Source organism: Archocentrus centrarchus, unplaced genomic scaffold, assembly GCF_007364275.1.
Source record: "Archocentrus centrarchus isolate MPI-CPG fArcCen1 unplaced genomic scaffold, fArcCen1 scaffold_48_ctg1, whole genome shotgun sequence".
NCBI lineage: Eukaryota > Metazoa > Chordata > Actinopteri > Cichliformes > Cichlidae > Archocentrus > Archocentrus centrarchus.
Genome location: NW_022060272.1, coordinates 1,846,722 through 1,863,865, shown reverse-complemented (window position 1 = coordinate 1,863,865; position 17,144 = coordinate 1,846,722). Strand labels below are relative to the sequence as shown.

Genomic DNA, 17,144 nt, shown 5'->3' with positions numbered 1-17,144 from the left:
CTTATTCACCCAAGCACTTTCTGTATTTAAGTGCTAACATTCCCACACTCAATCACACTCCAATGAACACACCAGGAGCAACTTGGGGGTCCTTGGGCAAGGACACTTTGGAATGCAGACTGGAGCAGCCAGGGATCGAACCACCAACTTTCTGATTAGTAGTATTTTATTTCGTGAGACATAGGCACCCCATTTGTGTATTTTTTTTTTTTTTTTGTGTGTGTCCTACAGTATGTCCAGATAAAGAGCCAGGACTCCAACCATGGATGCCAGGAAACAGTGAAGACCACCGTGTGACAATCGGTTATGGCAGGAAGGTCCTTCTTACAACTTCAGCTACTGTCCACTCCATTGAGATTCTTAGTGGAGGTAAGCTGGACCAATGTATCATGTTTTTGTCTTTCTATAAAGTGAAATCACAGAATTTGTGTATCTTTAGTTATTATGATGTTTGTTTGTTTGTTTGTTTTTTTAGAGAAACTGATATGCTCACAACCAGAGCAAAGTGACATTCCAGGAGAACCAGTGGTCTGGTGGAGAAAAGTTTGAGTGCAGGAGAAGACAGGCAAGAGAAAAGAGGGAGACAGAGACCCTCACTTCAAGGGTTAAGAAACAGGGTCAGACAGTTGCAGTGGTTTGAGATTTGGATTTGGCTGAGATCAAGAAGAACCACCAGAGAAATTTGATTAAAGGGTAAATGCTCTGTATAAATAAGAGTTGCATCTCAGTTCTAGATTTAAAGGTTTCAGCACTTGGATTGTGTAATGTCAGCAGGGATGTTATTCTGAATGAAGGGGCATGACAGTCAAAGACCCATCCTTTTTTTTAATTTGGTTTGGGGACAGGGCTGAAAGTTAAGCAATAAACAATTGCTTAGAAGATTCCTAAGATTTCTTAAATCATTGTGTTTTAGCCTTTCAGTCTAACTATGGCTGAAGCTACAGGAGGAATTTTAAATTACTCGATTATTTAAAAAGAAAAATATCCAAATATTAAAAATAAAGGAAAACTAAAATGTGTATTCAGTTCTCCTGTGGGGCTGTTTGTGGCTGCAGTGAAGTTTGCATCCAGTCTTCCTGTCCTCTTTGGATTTTATAAGCCAGAAGAAGTCTAATTGAAACAAAAAAATCAAGCAGTCACACTTTATAGCATTCTGCTAAGCCATTATTGGTATTAAATTAGACAAAACTAGATTTTTTTTCAAACAGTCATACACTAATAACATACACAAACATTATGAATGTTATGATCTAATTCAGGAGTGCGTATAGTCCCATTAGATCCAACATCCACTGCACTTGGACAGCATTAAACAAAGTTCAGAGGACATTTATTGGCCTTTATTTAACATAGTTTAAATGCATTAAAGCATAGTTTGATCTGAAATTTATGGCACATTTTTTGTCTAATAGGCATAAGGTGTCAAATTAGACCATGTTTCTGTGCTGTGCAATAACATATTTTTCTAATTTGATGCAAAGTATGGACTATTACAAATTACTACTGTAAAACCAACAGAGCCTGTTGCTGAGATGATATTATAATGTCACTGTTGTGGCATATTGCTTAGCTTGCCCAATGGACCCTGGCATTGTTAGTCCAAGGACCTAAAACTTGGTTCAGGACTGTTGTCAACTAGAAGGTGGTAGTTAATGGAAACTATAATGATATAATGTTGTCAGTTATTTAATTTTGATAATAATTTTAGATGAGTGCTAAAACATGAAGTAGGGTGTTGGCAGCAGTTGATCAAAAGACAGAGTAGAAGATGATCTCAGGTGTCAAACTTTAACAAAAAAAAAAATCCAAGAACTTGGTCCATTATCATTGAATCAATTATCAACAGGTATCAGGCCCTGTTGACTGAGAAAATCAAAATGCCTGATACCTGTTTCTTCTTCTGATAAAACTGACTCACTGATAATAGACCAAGTTCTTGTAAAGTTGCAAGTTAATGTAAAAATATCCATTTGGTTTTACAGCTACATGCAGCTGAGTGTCATCTGCATAGTAGTGGAAATGCATCCTTCTGCTGTATAATTGTGTAACTGAAATGTTCTGTCACATACTGTAAGGAAACACTTGATGTAGGATTACATAAGAAAATTAGTAAGATGCAAGAGCCAGGCCAGATGTGCAGGCATACAACAATCTTTGGCATCCATCATCACTTTCTTTTTGTTTCAGTGGCAAGGCAGTTCTTCGAAGCATATTAAGACTCGAAAGGTTTGTTGTTAGATATATGGGGTAAAACTGCAAAGATGTAACTTTTTCTAGCATTTGCAGGAAGATTGTAGGATTGGAAACTGGAGTATGTGCTGTTTTGTCAGTAGTGGTTTAACCCCGCGGGTCTGATCAACTATTGGGAATAACCCTAACCCTGTGTTTTGGAAAAACAAAATTACTTTTTTGATAAAACTTCTTTTGAAGTGTCTTTGTCCTTCATCTGCCAAAACTTGGTTGAAAATTTCCAAAAGCATATATTGTGATAGCCTGGTGTTAGGAGTTTTTGAACTGAATGGGGTTAGCCACAACAGTAAGTAATTGCTGTTGGAAGTGTTGTTGTGTTTTCAAAGTTGAATCATGGATTGTTTTAACAGCTTGTTGTTTGAAATTATTTGCGATTGTTTTATCTGTTGAATTGATTCTATTCTATTACATTGTATACATGTGTGTATATAGCATCAGTTCTTTCTTGCTCACATTCTTTTGATAGCTCACACAAAGTGCAAAGCTTCTTCTGCCACATTTAACTGCCATTTACTCCAAGGAACAGTTTTTTCCTTGATGGTTTATCTCCAAGTTTCATTTCAAAGCGAAAAGATTTAAAAGCATTCAATCATGTTGAGTGTAATGTGCAAAGGGAGTAATTTAATTATTAAAAAAAATGTGTTGAAAGAAGGGCCATGGCCATTCCGAGGGAAATAGTATATGCAGAAGGGGTTTAATGTTCAATGGCTATTCATTGCTGAGCTGGAATCATTGAATTGCAGACAAGGTAAAAAGAGGGGGTTGGCAAGCTACATCTCTGTATGTGTTTGTGTGGAAAGAGATGAGCCTAGGGCCATAAATGGTAGGAAGACAGAAGGTGTCTGAGGGCACTGTGGCATAAAAGACCTGCTAGGAGGCTTAATCACTCACCCACCCTCCTCTTTTTTCTGCAGGAAAGCTGGTAATTGCTGACACCAACCGGCCCATACTGTTACGGACAAAACATATTCTGATTGGGAACAAGGGGGAGCTGCACATTGGAAGCCCAGACTGTCCTTATAAAGGCAACCTCACCATTTCGCTATTTGGAAGGTAAGGTTTTATACAATTTAACAGACTAATAAAGATATTAGTTAAACATTAGTTAATAGTTATTTATTGTTAAGAATATAAGTTGGATGGATAAATGGATGGATGGATGGATGTATGGATGGATGATGTATGGATGGTTTAGAGACAATGGTGTGACGTAATTGGTCTTGTTTAAAAGCCATTGGTGCTCATACTTGCTTGAAAGAAGGAGTAAGTAGGAAGTGTAGTGTTTTCTCACACTTTTGAAAAAACATGCTTTTTCTCACACTAAAAGTAAATTGCATGGCAAGGAAAAGATTGTGGTTTGGTTAAAATGGAACAACTTAGCACTGAGACCCATCCCAGGATGTTTGTGACACACGCATCAGAGGACTGATTGCAAAGAACGCTGAATGAGAATGAGACACCTCAGGAATGAGAGTGGATAGTAATGAAACCTTTATCAGAGAAGGACCTCAGAAAATATCTTTTCTTATCAGCGATATATATATATATATATATATATATATATATATATATATATATATATATATATATATATGAAAATGATCATGATTTGTAGCCTAATATAAAATAGTTCTGCTCCATCACTCTTTTCTTGTCTGATTTTCCTGTCTCTCATTAAGTCAACTATCAAACAAAACAAACATACACAAGGAGGGTTTTTTTTGTTTTCTTTTTTTTTTAATTGTAGGAAGAGTAAAACAACCTCTTTTTTTTTTAAAACAACCTCTTAAAAATTACAGTGCAAGTGTGTTACTTGTGTCACTATATAAACTGACATCAGTGCAAAATAAAGTGCACTCAGTGTCTCTAATGCCACTTGTAGACAGGCATACTGTCCAAACATTGTTCTCCTTTCCTGTTCTTAGACTGGATGACAGTGATGAGGAACACAGCTACTTTGGAAGAAAGTACATTGGCGTGGGGACCGGGGGGACTCTAGAGATTCACGGAAAAAGGAAGCTGTCATGGACATTTCTCAACAAGACCTTACACCCCAGAGAGAGCAACCAAAACAACTACCTGTTCCAGAGAAGCTGGGGGAACCGGGGCATCATAATCCACGTAATTGATCCAAAGACAGGCAAGGTGCTGCACGATGACAGGTGAAGGTCCTCTTGAACGTAAGGGCTGCACCAGAATTACTGAAAAATCCTGAGACTTAATTAGAGATGTAATCTGGTAGCTGACAGTTGATAAGCTTCTAATGAAAGGTTTTAATGAAGGAGACCAATGTGTCCTTAATAACTCTGACACTGTTTCACATAGGGATATTACATCTGTAAATCAATGACATGTTTAATGTCCTTTCATTATTAATTATCTGTTAAGCTGTTTAAATTAAAAGACAAAAGGCATTATTGTGTGAATAACAGCACTGTGTGGAAGACAGATTGTGCTTTGTTCAAAGGTAAATGGAAATTCCATTCACAGTGTGTGAAAAAGTATGCCATCCATCCATCCATCCATTCGCTTCCGCACATCCTGTTAAGGGTCGCGGGGGGGCTGGAGCCTATCCCAGCTGTCATAGGGCGAGAGGCAGGGTACACCCTGAACAGGTCGCCAGCCTGTTGCAGGGCCAACACGGAGTGACAGACAACCGTTCACACTCACATTCACACACTCATTCACACCTATGGGCAATTTAGATTAGCCAATTAACCTAACCCCAGTAAGTGCATGAAAAAGTGAAAAAGTATGCTTTTTTCCTAATTGGTCACACATTTTTTCAGATCATCAAACAAATTTTAAAATTAGACAAAGATAACCCGAGTAAATACAAAATATAGTTTTTAAATTACCATTTATTTATTAAGGGAAAAAAAGTATCCAAGCCTACCTGGCCTTATGTGAAAAAGTAATTACCCCTCTTGTTAAACCTAACCCTTTCTATGGCTTTGGGACTCCAGCAAACCACGGTGAGAGTCATTATCCACTATATACTTTCAATATATAAAGATACTTTGGCATGCAGACTGGAGCAGCCAAGGATCGAACCACCAACCTTCCAATTAGTAGATGACCTGCCCTGTAAGAGTTCTGGGCAAAAATGGCATCTATGGAAGAGTTCCAAGGTGAAATCCACTGCTCACCAAATATTCTGTTGACTGACAAGACAAAAATCAGTTTTGGAAGGGTGCAATCCCATTATAGTCTACATAAAGCTAATAGCATTTCATAAAGAATGTCATTTACAACAGAGACTTTTATACTAAAACAAAAACATGCATTCCCTCCTGATTTTCCAGTTATCATTGAGAGCACTGCTTTTCTGCCATTGAGTGAATGAGAACACTGTAAAGAGTTCTAACTAAAGTTCTAACTTTATAACAGCCTAGATATTTATTTCATGAATTCTTACAACTGCCCCTGGCATCACAGAGATGCACAAGAAGGAGTCTTTTGGAAATTATGGCAGAACAGGACTCTGAAACAATGAATCTTTGTTTTTTTTAATAAAGTGGCAGATGCGTTCACATTGGGTAGTTGGAGGGTGGCAATAAGGAATAGACTTTACAGTCAGGAGACCACAGTTATTGTCCAGTTTGTGTTCTTTGTGCGTTGCCCTTTTTTTTGCCTTTTTATTTTTTTGTTACATTCACTTTTTATTTTAGCAGTCCCACTAGGGAAAACAGAGGTTGAAGGCCATGGCAAAAAACAAATTATTTCAACCATATGCAATGAAGTTTGTTGCTTTGAAGACAGGGGCTAGGCCTGTGAGCACTTGCAGTTAGTGACTTTTGGTGGATTAAGACAAAAATAAAACAGCAATAAGATGGAGTCAATCTGCTATCATTCAGAGATTGGGTGAAGCTGGCACTTACAGGCTTCTGATTGTGATAATATGGTGATTAACTGTGATAAATTGGTGAAAATCACAAATCTGTTATTGTCTGTTACAAAACTGTTGCTGTCTACAGACACAGATATTCATAAATTCACATTAATTACTTGTATTCAGAATTCAGCTAGCTAGAATCTTATAGATTTGAAACAGAAAATTAAGAAATTCCTCCAGAAATAATGATATAGTTGCTATATGACCACAATTTCACTGGTATAATGGTATAGGCTTTCAGTAACCTTACTTTTATATAGGGATATAACTGGCTGTTGCAGCTGCAGCAGGCTGTTTGTGAGGTACAACGGCTTTCAAAACTCCCATTTGTTTAGGATAAACAAAAGGCATGTGATTTGGTTTGTTTCCCCTATCCTTCTTTTAACCTCCCTTTATTCCCACAGGTTTGACACATACCGCAGCAAAAATGAGAGTCACCGCCTTGCAAAATATGTTGATGGCATAGAGCCTGGGCTCATACTGGCCATGATGGTCAATGACGAGGGCTCCAACAACTTGGAGGACTCAGCTAAGAAGAGTATATCCAGGCTTGGCAGCCAACACATCAGCAATCTGGGATTTCGGTAAGCTATGGAAACATAATTTTCAAATGAAATCCATTATTCTGTAATAGAAACAGTAATTTTTCCTTTCTGAAATAAAATGCATTGCTTACAGTTGTGGTCAGAAGTTTATGTACACTCATCATGGGCATGTAATGTACTGTAATGACTTCTTCAGGATGGAATGACTGATTCTTTATTGTCATTCGCATCACATTTACATGCAGTGGAATAAAATTTCTGTCCTCGGGTCCCAGTGTTTCCCTTAAAGAACAATAACTATAAATAGAAAGTAACAATAATATAAAAGAAAAATATACATATGTACATATACACAAACACACATACACACATCCATACCCATACCCACTGTAACGTCTGGGTTGTGTACGGTGGTGAAGAGGAGGCGGCGGGCATGCCTATCCGGCAGCCAAAAAACGCACAACTACACTGGCACTGGGAATTTCAGTGTTGCCCTTTTAATAAACGTAATCTTCACAACCTTATGAAGCCCGGTTGAACGGCTGCTACATCAACACACATGAAAACGAGTAGTGTTCATACAACCTATGACGGTACAAAAAATAAGGAAAAGGAAAGGGTCCGCCTCAAGCCAAAATGTCCGTCTGCAAAAACACATCTCCTCCGCTCTCTACTGAGGAGCGGTGGGCGCACACTGGTGACATCATCAACACAAAAAGACCAAACTGTCGTAAAGAGACATCACAATTACGACTGTTACACCACACACATAATTGACGAATATAAACAAAGTACCATAACACTTTGAGATGTGGTAAAGCTAGTGACACTTCGTGCCACAGCAGTGATGATTGTGCAGTAACAGCAGCATGAGTTTGTGTGCAAGGATTGATGGAGGGAGAGCAGTGCAGCTACACAGCCCCACCAGAGTTTAATGGTCCTACAGCTTCAGGGAAGAAGCTGCTCCTATGTCTGGTGGTCTTGCTCTTAATGCTCCTCAGCCTCCTGCCTGAGGGGAGTGGAACAAAAAGTGTGTGTGCTGGGTGTGTGGCGTCCTTCAGGATGCAGGTGGCCTTTTTCTTGCATCTGGTGGTGTAAATGTCAGTGGTGGTGGAGAAGCTGACTCCAGTCCTCTGTGCGGCCTTCACCACCCTCTGCAGAGCTTTCTTCTCTGCCGCAGAGCAGCTTCCGTGCCACACAGTGATGCAGGACCCAGGACGCTCTGTAGAATGAGGAGAGGACTGAGCTTCCGAGTCCAGCGTGCCTCAGCTTCCTGAGGAAATGGAGGCACTGGTATGTCTTCCTGACCAGAGTGGAAGTGCTGGGGACAACTTTCACTGCAGATTCTCCAATGTGCAGGGCAGGAGGGGGTCTCTGACTCTTCTGAAGTCCACGATCATCTCCTTTGTTTTTGTCACATTGAGCAGAGATTGCTCTCTCTGCACCAACCCTCCAGGTGTTCCACCTCCTGCCTGTAGCTGAACTCATTGCTGTTAGTGATGCATCCGACCACTGCTGTGCCATCTGCAAACTTCACAATATGACAGCCTGGGTGTTTTGGTGAGCAATCTTATGTGAGCAGAATGAACAGAAGAGGGCTCAGCACACAGCCCTGGGGGGAGCCAGTGCTGAGGATGATGGGGGAGGAGGAGACGTCATGGATCCTCACAGATTACTGCCTGTTGGTCAGGAAGTCCAGGACCCAGTTGCACAAGAGTCTTGACTTTAAAAAAAAAAGAAAGAAAAAAAAGAAATTGGGTGCAAGTGTATTTTGGATTTTCTCTAGTTCACACAGAGTAAAACATATACATATAGGCCCAAATATATACATAGATTCACTTAACGTTTTAATAGGTAGTGCTGAAGGTTCTACATTGTCTTTTACTTTACAAGACCAAGGCCTACTTTTTGTTAGTGATCATGATCGACTACAACTGGTAGTTTCTCTTTGCCAGCACTCATTGGACTGGATTGACCCACACTCAGAACAATGGGAAAGAACTCAGTGACTATGTAATAAGGAGAACTCTAGATTTACACAGATTGGGAAGGTCTCTGGGAACCATTTCTAAGCAACTGCAGATTCCAAGGTCATCAGTTCAGTACAAGTTATTCAGATGTGTCACCACTTTGCCAATGTCTGGAAGAAGACCTAAATTGTCACCCTCACATGAGAGGAAATTGGTTAAGATGTTCAGGAGCAATCCAGGAACCATCAGCGCTCAAGCCTGCCATGAACTGCAAACTGCTGTAACACCAGCATCACTATCCGCAGTGAAGATAGTTTTACATCACCATTTGACTTGGAAGGTGCTGTTATTTTTCATATAAATGCATATGTATTGTAGCAATGCCAGAGTTGATGGCATAAGTGAACACAATATGAGAATTAAGACCTGTTGGAATGCTACTACACATATAATCCCAGGAAGAGGATGTGGGACCTATGGCTTCTTTGACACCCAATATTTGAAACAACTAGTAGCTCACTATACTAACATCCACAAGAAGCAACTGCTATCGCAAGAAGAGATTGACGAGGTACAAAACAAATTCTATAGCAAGGGGAGCCAGGATATCAGGTCAGGGGGAACATATCATCATCCCCACACTCCGGGATTGGGTACCAAGCCCCAAAAAGTGATACATTGAATGTCAGAACAGATAAGAAAGATCATGGTTAAATGGGAAATTTGAACCCACTGTTGCCCATTAACAAGGCCTGTGAAAGTCACCTAGAACATGCAAATGTTCTAGTTGAATGTTCTAGCACTACAGACAATCTCTACTTTGACCATTGCTGATACCATATGTATACCTCATAAGATGAAGGAAGACGAGAGGTTAAGATCAAGGCAGCAAGGAGGGAGATCAGCCGGCCTTTAGCTGCAGAAAGAAGCACAACAAGCTGTCAATACCTGTCGTTCTCCACTGAACCATCCAAGGTGCATTCTCTGAAGAGCATCTCTAAGGCTGAAGATGGATGGAAGAAGAGCATATGGGAGAAGGATACAACACACAAAAACAATCCTCAACATGATAGACACCTACTAGCTAAAGAAGATAATTGCACTCCATGAACACTTGGCAGCGCAAATAAACCAGCTGCTAATGGATAAGACACAGAAGGTGGGACAGTCCTGATCCCCAAGGATCCCTAAAAGGGACCAGTTCCAACTACCTACCAATAACCTGCCTCAGTACAACATGGAAGCTCCTCTCAGATAGTTGAGATGGGCTCACACGTGGATCCTGGAATGCTTAGAACTATACAAGATCAACAGGGAAATGCAAAAAGATTGTGGAAAACAACACTAGACGCTAACTGCAAGCCAACTGCACAAGTCACCATCAAGTGTCTGATTTACCAAGGGGATTGTTGGATAAATTCAGTAACTTATCAAAAACCAGTGGCCACACAATCAATCTCCAGAAAAGATCTTTTAATCTTCTTGCAAGAAAATTAGAGGAGCAAGTACATCAGTACACGTTCAGTTTGTCTACTACCCTGAGCAATTTTTATACACACACTTGAGTACATGAACAGGAAACACGAAAGCACATAGACAAATTCATAATCAATGCAACCCTAACAAAGAGATAATTCTTATGGGGGATTTGAATTTGGATTGGGAGGACAAATCCAAGAGAAAACAGTTAAAAAGTATAATGGATAAATATACACTGCTCAAAAAAATAAAGGGAACACTTTAACAACACAATATAACTCCAAGTAAATCAAACTTCTGTGAAATCAAACTGTCCACTTAGGAAGCAACACTGATTGACAATTTCACGTGCTGTTGTGCAAATGGAATAGACACCAGGTGGAAATTATTGGCAATTAGCAAGACACACTCAATAAAGGAGTGGTTCTGCAGGTGGGGACCACAGACCTATGCTTTCTGGCTGATGTTTTGTCACTTTTGAATGTTGGTGGTGCTTTCACACTCGTGGTAGCATGAGACGGACTCTACAACCCACACAAGTGGCTCAGGTAGTGCAGCTCATCCAGGATGGCACATCAATGTGAGCTGTGGCAAGAAGGCTTGCTGTGTCTGTCAGCGTAGTGTCCAGAGGCTGGAGGCGCTACCAGGAGACAGGCCAGTACACCAGGAGATGTGGAGGAGGCTGTAGGAGGGCAACAACCCAGCAGCAGGACCGCTACCTCCACCTTTGTGCAAGGAGGAACAGGAGGAGCACTGCCAGAGCCCTGCTAAATGACCTCCAGCAGGCCACAAATGTGCATGTGTCTGCACAAATGGTTAGAAACTGATTCCATGAGGATGGTATGAGGGCCCGATGTCCACAGATGGGGGTTGTGCTCACAGTCCAACACCAACACTGGCATTTGCCAGAGAACACCAGGACTGGCAAATTCGCCACTGGCGCCCTATGCTCTTCACAGATGAAAGCAGGTTCACACTGAGCACATGTGACAGAGTCTGGAGATGCCGTGGAGAGCGATCTTCTGCCTGCAACATCCTTCAGCATGACCGGTTTGGCAGTGGGTCAGTAATGGTGTGGGGTGGCATTTCTTTAGAGGGTCGCACAGCCCTCCTTGTGCTCGCCAGAGGTAGCATGACTGCCATTAGGTACCGAGATGAGATCCTCAGACCCCTTGTGAGACCATATGCTGGTGCGGTTGGCCTGGGTTCCTCCTAATGCAGGACAATGCTAGACCTCATGTGGCTGGAGTGTGTCAGCAGTTCCTGCAAGATGAAGGCATTGAAGCTATGGACTGGCCCGCCCGTTCCCCAGACCTGAATCCGATTGAGCACATCTGGGACATCATGTCTCGCTCCATCCACCAACGTCACGTTGCACCACAGACTGTCCAGGAGTTGGTGGATGCTTTGGTCCAGGTCTGGGAGGAGATCCCTCAGCAGACCATCCGCCACCTCATCAGGAGCATGCTCAGGAGTTGTAGGAAGGTCATACAGGCATGTGGAGGCCACACACAATACTGAGCCTCATTTTGACCTATTTTACAGTCATTACATCAAAGTTGGATCAGCCTGTAGTGTGTTTTTCCACTTAAATTTTGTGTGTGACTCCAAATCCAGGCCTCCATTGGTTAATAAATATGATTTCCATTGATGATTTTTGTGTGATTTTGTTGTCAGCACATTCAACTTTGTAGGGAACAAACTATTCAATGAGAATATTTCATTCATTCAGATCTAGGATGTGTTATTTGAGTGTTCCCTTTATTTTTTTGAGCAGTGTAATTTGAGTCAAATGATAAAGGGTGCAACAAGGATTTCAAAAACCTCAAGTATGCAATTGGAGCTGTTATTTACAAATTAAACCAGAAAGAATAATTAAAAGTTACAACTTGATTACTGGTCTCTCTGATCATCATCTTACTCTGGTAGCCAGGAAGTAGATTCAATTACTGTAAAGAAAGGTTGGTAAATTTTTTTAATTGTATCCCAAAGAATAGGTTAACTGCTTTTGATAAAGAAATAAATTATCTGGAATGGAGTGATATAATAAACTCTAAAGATCTTGAAAACTATTGTAATATCTAATAAATGTAATAACTAATTGACAATAAGGCCAAGATTGCTGCTATTTTTAACAATTTTTTCCTTGATTCTGTACTCATGTACAGAACATAAGTAAGAATTTTAATGATGGTGAAGTTGACATTGTTCCTGTAATAATGACAGATAAGACTTTTGTTCTGTCCCCAACAAACACCACAGATGTGAGTAAAATTATGTCTTTATATATGATATGTCTTCATATCTATGTGATAGGTCACAGTGTGTTAAAGTAGATGTGTTGTCTGATAACACTAGGTGCTCTTTGGGTGTTACTCAAGGTTCTGTGTCAGGCCCTCTGTTGTTTAACCTCTATATTAATGACCTTCCACAAGTGTGTCATGGCATTAATATGCAAATGAATGCTGATGATGCTGTTATATATGCACATGCAAAAACTGCAGAGTTTTCAGTGAAGAAATTAACAAATGTAATAGGAAGAATCATGGAGTGGCTTGATCAGTCCTGTGTCACTCTTAGTATAAGACTAAAGGTATATTGTTTTCTAAAACAAAACAGTCTATTAGAGCAGACATATTTATTAAGGATGAAAAGATTAAAATTGTGAGTGAGTTTAAATATCTTGGTATGATTCTTGATTCAAGTCTTAGTTTTAAGCCTCATATAAAGAAACTGACTAAGACCATTAAATACAATCTCATAAATTTCAGGCACATTAAGGGCTGCCATTCAATGGATGCTGCTAAGACCTTCATGCATGCCATGATCCTTTCCCATTTGTCATATTTTATAACATGTTGGGGACAAGCTGGGGAAACGGTTATTAAACCACTGGAGTCTCATTATAAACAAACTAAAAGTGATGGGAAAAAATCTATGCAATATCGTCATTGTAAGGTTTTGGAGAGGCATCATTTAATGTCATTTGAGAATTGTGAATTATTTTCTAATATGTGTTTAGTGTTTAACATTTTAAATGGTTTGGTCCCCCCTCCATTGCTTCATTTTATTAACTTTTGTATAGAGAATCCATAAAATCTACAAGGATATCTTCAACTAAAGATTGTGTTGCACCCCTTTGTTATTCTGCTTTTGGAAAATTCAATGGAATACTCTACCCGACATCATTAAGAACTGTATTTGTGTCAACAGTTTTAAAAACAGACATCTGCAGAAATATTCATATACTTGTAAACACTGATGTTGTTCTGTGTGTGTGTGTGTGTGTGTTGGGGGGGGTGGGGTGGATATTCTTTTATTGAGATTCTTTGTATGTAACCTGCTAAGGGGCTGCAGATGCAAATTAGCTTTAAGCTAACTCTGGTACAATGCATCAAATGGTAACATTTATGTTAACATTGTCCATGGTCCCTTTTTAAATACAGTGGCTTGCAAAAGTATTCATACCCCTTGAACTTAAAAATGTTTTGAATCATGTATAATTTTCTTTCCACTTCACAATTGTATACCACTTTGTGTTGGTCTTTCACATTAAATTCCAGTGAAATATATTTGTTTGTGGTTGTAATGTGACAAAATATGGAAAAGTTCAAGGGGTATGAATACTTTTGCAAGCCACTGTATATTAAAGGGAAGCAAAGTAAAGGGAAGTAATAGAAACCCTGACGTCTTTCAATGTTCCGCTTAGTGCAGTCTCTGACCTAAATGGAAAGTTGATTTTTGCACCTAATTATAACTATAATTTAAAAATTTAAAAAGTATCAATCTCCTTGATACTACCGTACAGACATGAAACTCAGATGGGTTGAGGGACATTCACCAGATTTTGCAGATGATTTACAGATTTATTTACCTCTACAATCTAACAGTCATGCATCTGTGAAAACATTAGTGAACTGTCTTAGAGACATTCAGTTATGGTTGGAGATAAATTTTCTTAAACTAAATAAAAGTAAAACAGAAATTATTTTATTTGGAGAACCCCACCTTTTAGATGGGTGTGGGTATAGTGCCATTGGTCTTTTATCTTCTTATCATCATCCTGTTGCAAGGAACCTTGGTGTTTTTTTTGATAGTGCTTTAAAATTTGATAAACAGATTAGCTCTGTGGTTAAGTTGAGCTTCTTTCAATTAAGGCTCCTCAGTAAGGTAAAGGCCTACCTTCTGCCACAGGACAGAGTAATTCATGCTTTCATTACTTCCCATCTAGACTATTGTAATTCTCTCTACAGTATGTTGGCTATGATCAGCTGTTACTTTGCTGCTTGTAAACTGTTCAAAATGCAGCAGTACAGCTGTTGACAGGCAATAAACAGCGTGATCACATTACATCTATATTGGCCTCCCTACACTGGCTCCCAGTCTGTTTTAGGATCCAATTTAAAATCATATTACCTGTTTTTAAGAGTCTTCATGGTTTGGCGTCCGGCTACTTGACGGATCTTTTGAAACCCTGTATTCCTACTAGAGACCTGAGGTCTACAGACCAACGGCTATTAAATAGATCCAAGTTGAAAAGCAGAGGTTATAGAGCCTTTGTAGTGGTGGCACCTACGCTTTGGAGTAACTTACCTTCTCATACTGTATAAGAGAAGCTCATTCTCTCAATCATTTTAAAGCACTTCTTAAGATGTATTTATATTTGCTTGCATTTGAGACTAGTGGAGCATTCTGGCTTTGGTAACATAGCTTTTTATATTTTTTATGATTCTACCTACCTTTGATTGTGTTCACTGTTGATTTAATGACTATTGTATGTTTTGATGAACTGTACAGCACTTTTTTTTTAATGTGCTATAGAAATAAACTTTGACTTGACTTGACTTTTGACTTCTAACACTTGTGTTTTATGCTTCATTTTTTCAAAGAAAAACACATTCTGTACAAAGGTCATAAGGTTATAGAAAGTTTCCCTCATGCAGGCATAGTTTTCAATGAGCAATACTTATACATGTGACATGAGCATGATTATTATACAAAAATGGTTATCATACTATTACAGAACTCTTTTTTCCAACAGGATGCTCTATCCCCACTGTTGTTCTGCATAAGCCTGAACAGCCTATACAGAACATAGGCTGTACAATCAAACAACCATAGGGGTTTTTTTGATTGTTTGGATTTTCTCTGTATTACTGTAGGGTCTTTATCTTTTTCACGATTGGTGTCCAAGGTTCAAAGTGGACTCAAATGCAGACATGGAAAAGGCAGTTCTTAGGACAGTTTAGACAATTTATTAGACACAGTAAAAGGAGAGGAACAACAGTTTTCTAATAACAAAAACAGGCTTCCTGGGGGTTTCTCAGGAAACAATCCAAATCCTTGACAACACAGAAAGGGGTGTGGGTCATGAATGGAGGCACCAGTCTAGCCAGAGGGAAAAGAGGGGTAAGTGGTTTGTTGAAGAAAGTGACCATTCGTATACAACCAGGGGAGTGGGGAGGATATGGAAGGAGCGGCTGACGTTAGGAAGATGGTAGGGAAAATCCAGAGGGGAAGGTTGGTTGCTGTGATGGCTCTGAGGCTTTTCCAGGAGGGCAGGCAGGCTGAAAGGTGAAGAGAATTTCAGTGGCGAGTGAGGGGATAACTATTTCGAGAGGCCAGGATGCGGGTCACCAAATTCCTTTGCACAAGAGAAACAAATTAATAACAGACAACTTTTTATAGACTCAAAAAGGCTGGAAGTTACTTTACCACAAACGTTAGCAGACACTCTGGCAAAGACAAGAGGCTAGATCTGAACCTGAAATGCAGGAGAACTAACTGGGAGATGCGCCACAGGTTTGCAGGGCCTTAGCGGGTCAGCCTCCAGCTCCGCCCTAAAGAGGAGGAGAAAACCAGCCTGCCAGCCTCCTGGAACAAAGGAGAAGAAACAAAGATTGCAACAACACACAGATTTATGACAACCTTATACTATAAAGCACCTTGAGGTGACTGTGCTGAAGCTATGTAAATAAAATTGAATTGTGTGTGGGTGTGTGTAAAAATATATGCAAAATATGCAAAGACATATTCATAAAAGATTTAAGTACTTGAAACTTCTGTTGTGTCATGAGTATTGTGTGAACTACTTGTTCTGCATTTCTTGTTCTGTGCAGAAGGTGTTGAGGAGCAAAGTTTGACTAGTCAGTGTGTATTATCTATCAGAAATGGAAACTGAATCATGCCTTGATGACAAAACACTTGGAGATATCTCAAATTTTGCATAGTAAACCACAGGCTTGTGAATATGCTTTGCTTAGTGTTTGTTAGTTGTAATATCAGCTGCCTTGTTGTGGGCTGAGAGGAGATGTTGGTTAATGTTGGCAGTGCAGGCCATGTGGTTAGTCTCTGAGACATGCAGTGTTATGAAAATGGCTGCTGCCGATGAGAGCCGAGAAACACTGAGAGGATTTCGTAAATGTCTTGAGGACAGAGGCACAAGTTAACATTCATCTGCCAATTTGCACTTTGTTCCACCGTCGTGGATGCTGTGGAGGGCAAGCTAAATGGATTGGAACTGTGTTGAGGGGACACAGAAATTCCTGCCTAACGACTCTTGTCGCCAGCTCTCCTTACACTATTGCCAAACAGGCAGACACTGCTGTCATAAGGAGAGAGAGGCTGTGTAATTTGTGGTGCACCCAGAGACATTTTAATAAGATGGAATTTATGAGACACTGTAGACTCTGCAATACATTTCCAGTTATGTAATTTGCATATGTTTACTGCAGCTGTCACAGCAGTGCTTGTGGCAGCATGGGGAAATACAGCAGCACACCTTGATGCTTCCTATTTGCTCAGCAAAAATCATTTTAAAGTAAATCTGCATGTACAGATGGGCTTTAAGGTGTACGTACCAACCAAATTGTGTTTTCTCTAAAAAATGTGTTTTAATTTGTATGAGCAATTTGACTTTTTAAAATTATACTCTGATATTTAATATACAGTACCAGTGTCCAAACGTTTGACTGGTGCTATATATAAAATTGACATTTTCTAGTA

The 17,144-nt window shown here is 39.7% G+C and overlaps 1 protein-coding gene across 6 annotated transcripts in view; it reads left to right on the top strand.

Annotated features, from left to right (window-relative positions):
• Window positions 1-17,144, top strand: part of cemip (cell migration inducing hyaluronidase 1) — a 306,192-nt gene that overhangs the window by 158,434 nt on the left and 130,614 nt on the right. For 5 of the 6 annotated variants that reach the window (XM_030725200.1, XM_030725199.1, XM_030725198.1 and 2 more), the window contains 4 exons: window positions 232-369; window positions 3,165-3,303; window positions 4,176-4,412; window positions 6,550-6,729. The exons of the other annotated variant lie outside the window; for it this stretch is intronic. In XM_030725200.1, the coding sequence (XP_030581060.1) occupies window positions 232-369; window positions 3,165-3,303; window positions 4,176-4,412; window positions 6,550-6,729 (694 nt within the window). The remainder of the gene's footprint in view (window positions 1-231; window positions 370-3,164; window positions 3,304-4,175; window positions 4,413-6,549; window positions 6,730-17,144) is intronic. 6 annotated transcript variants of the gene reach the window in all.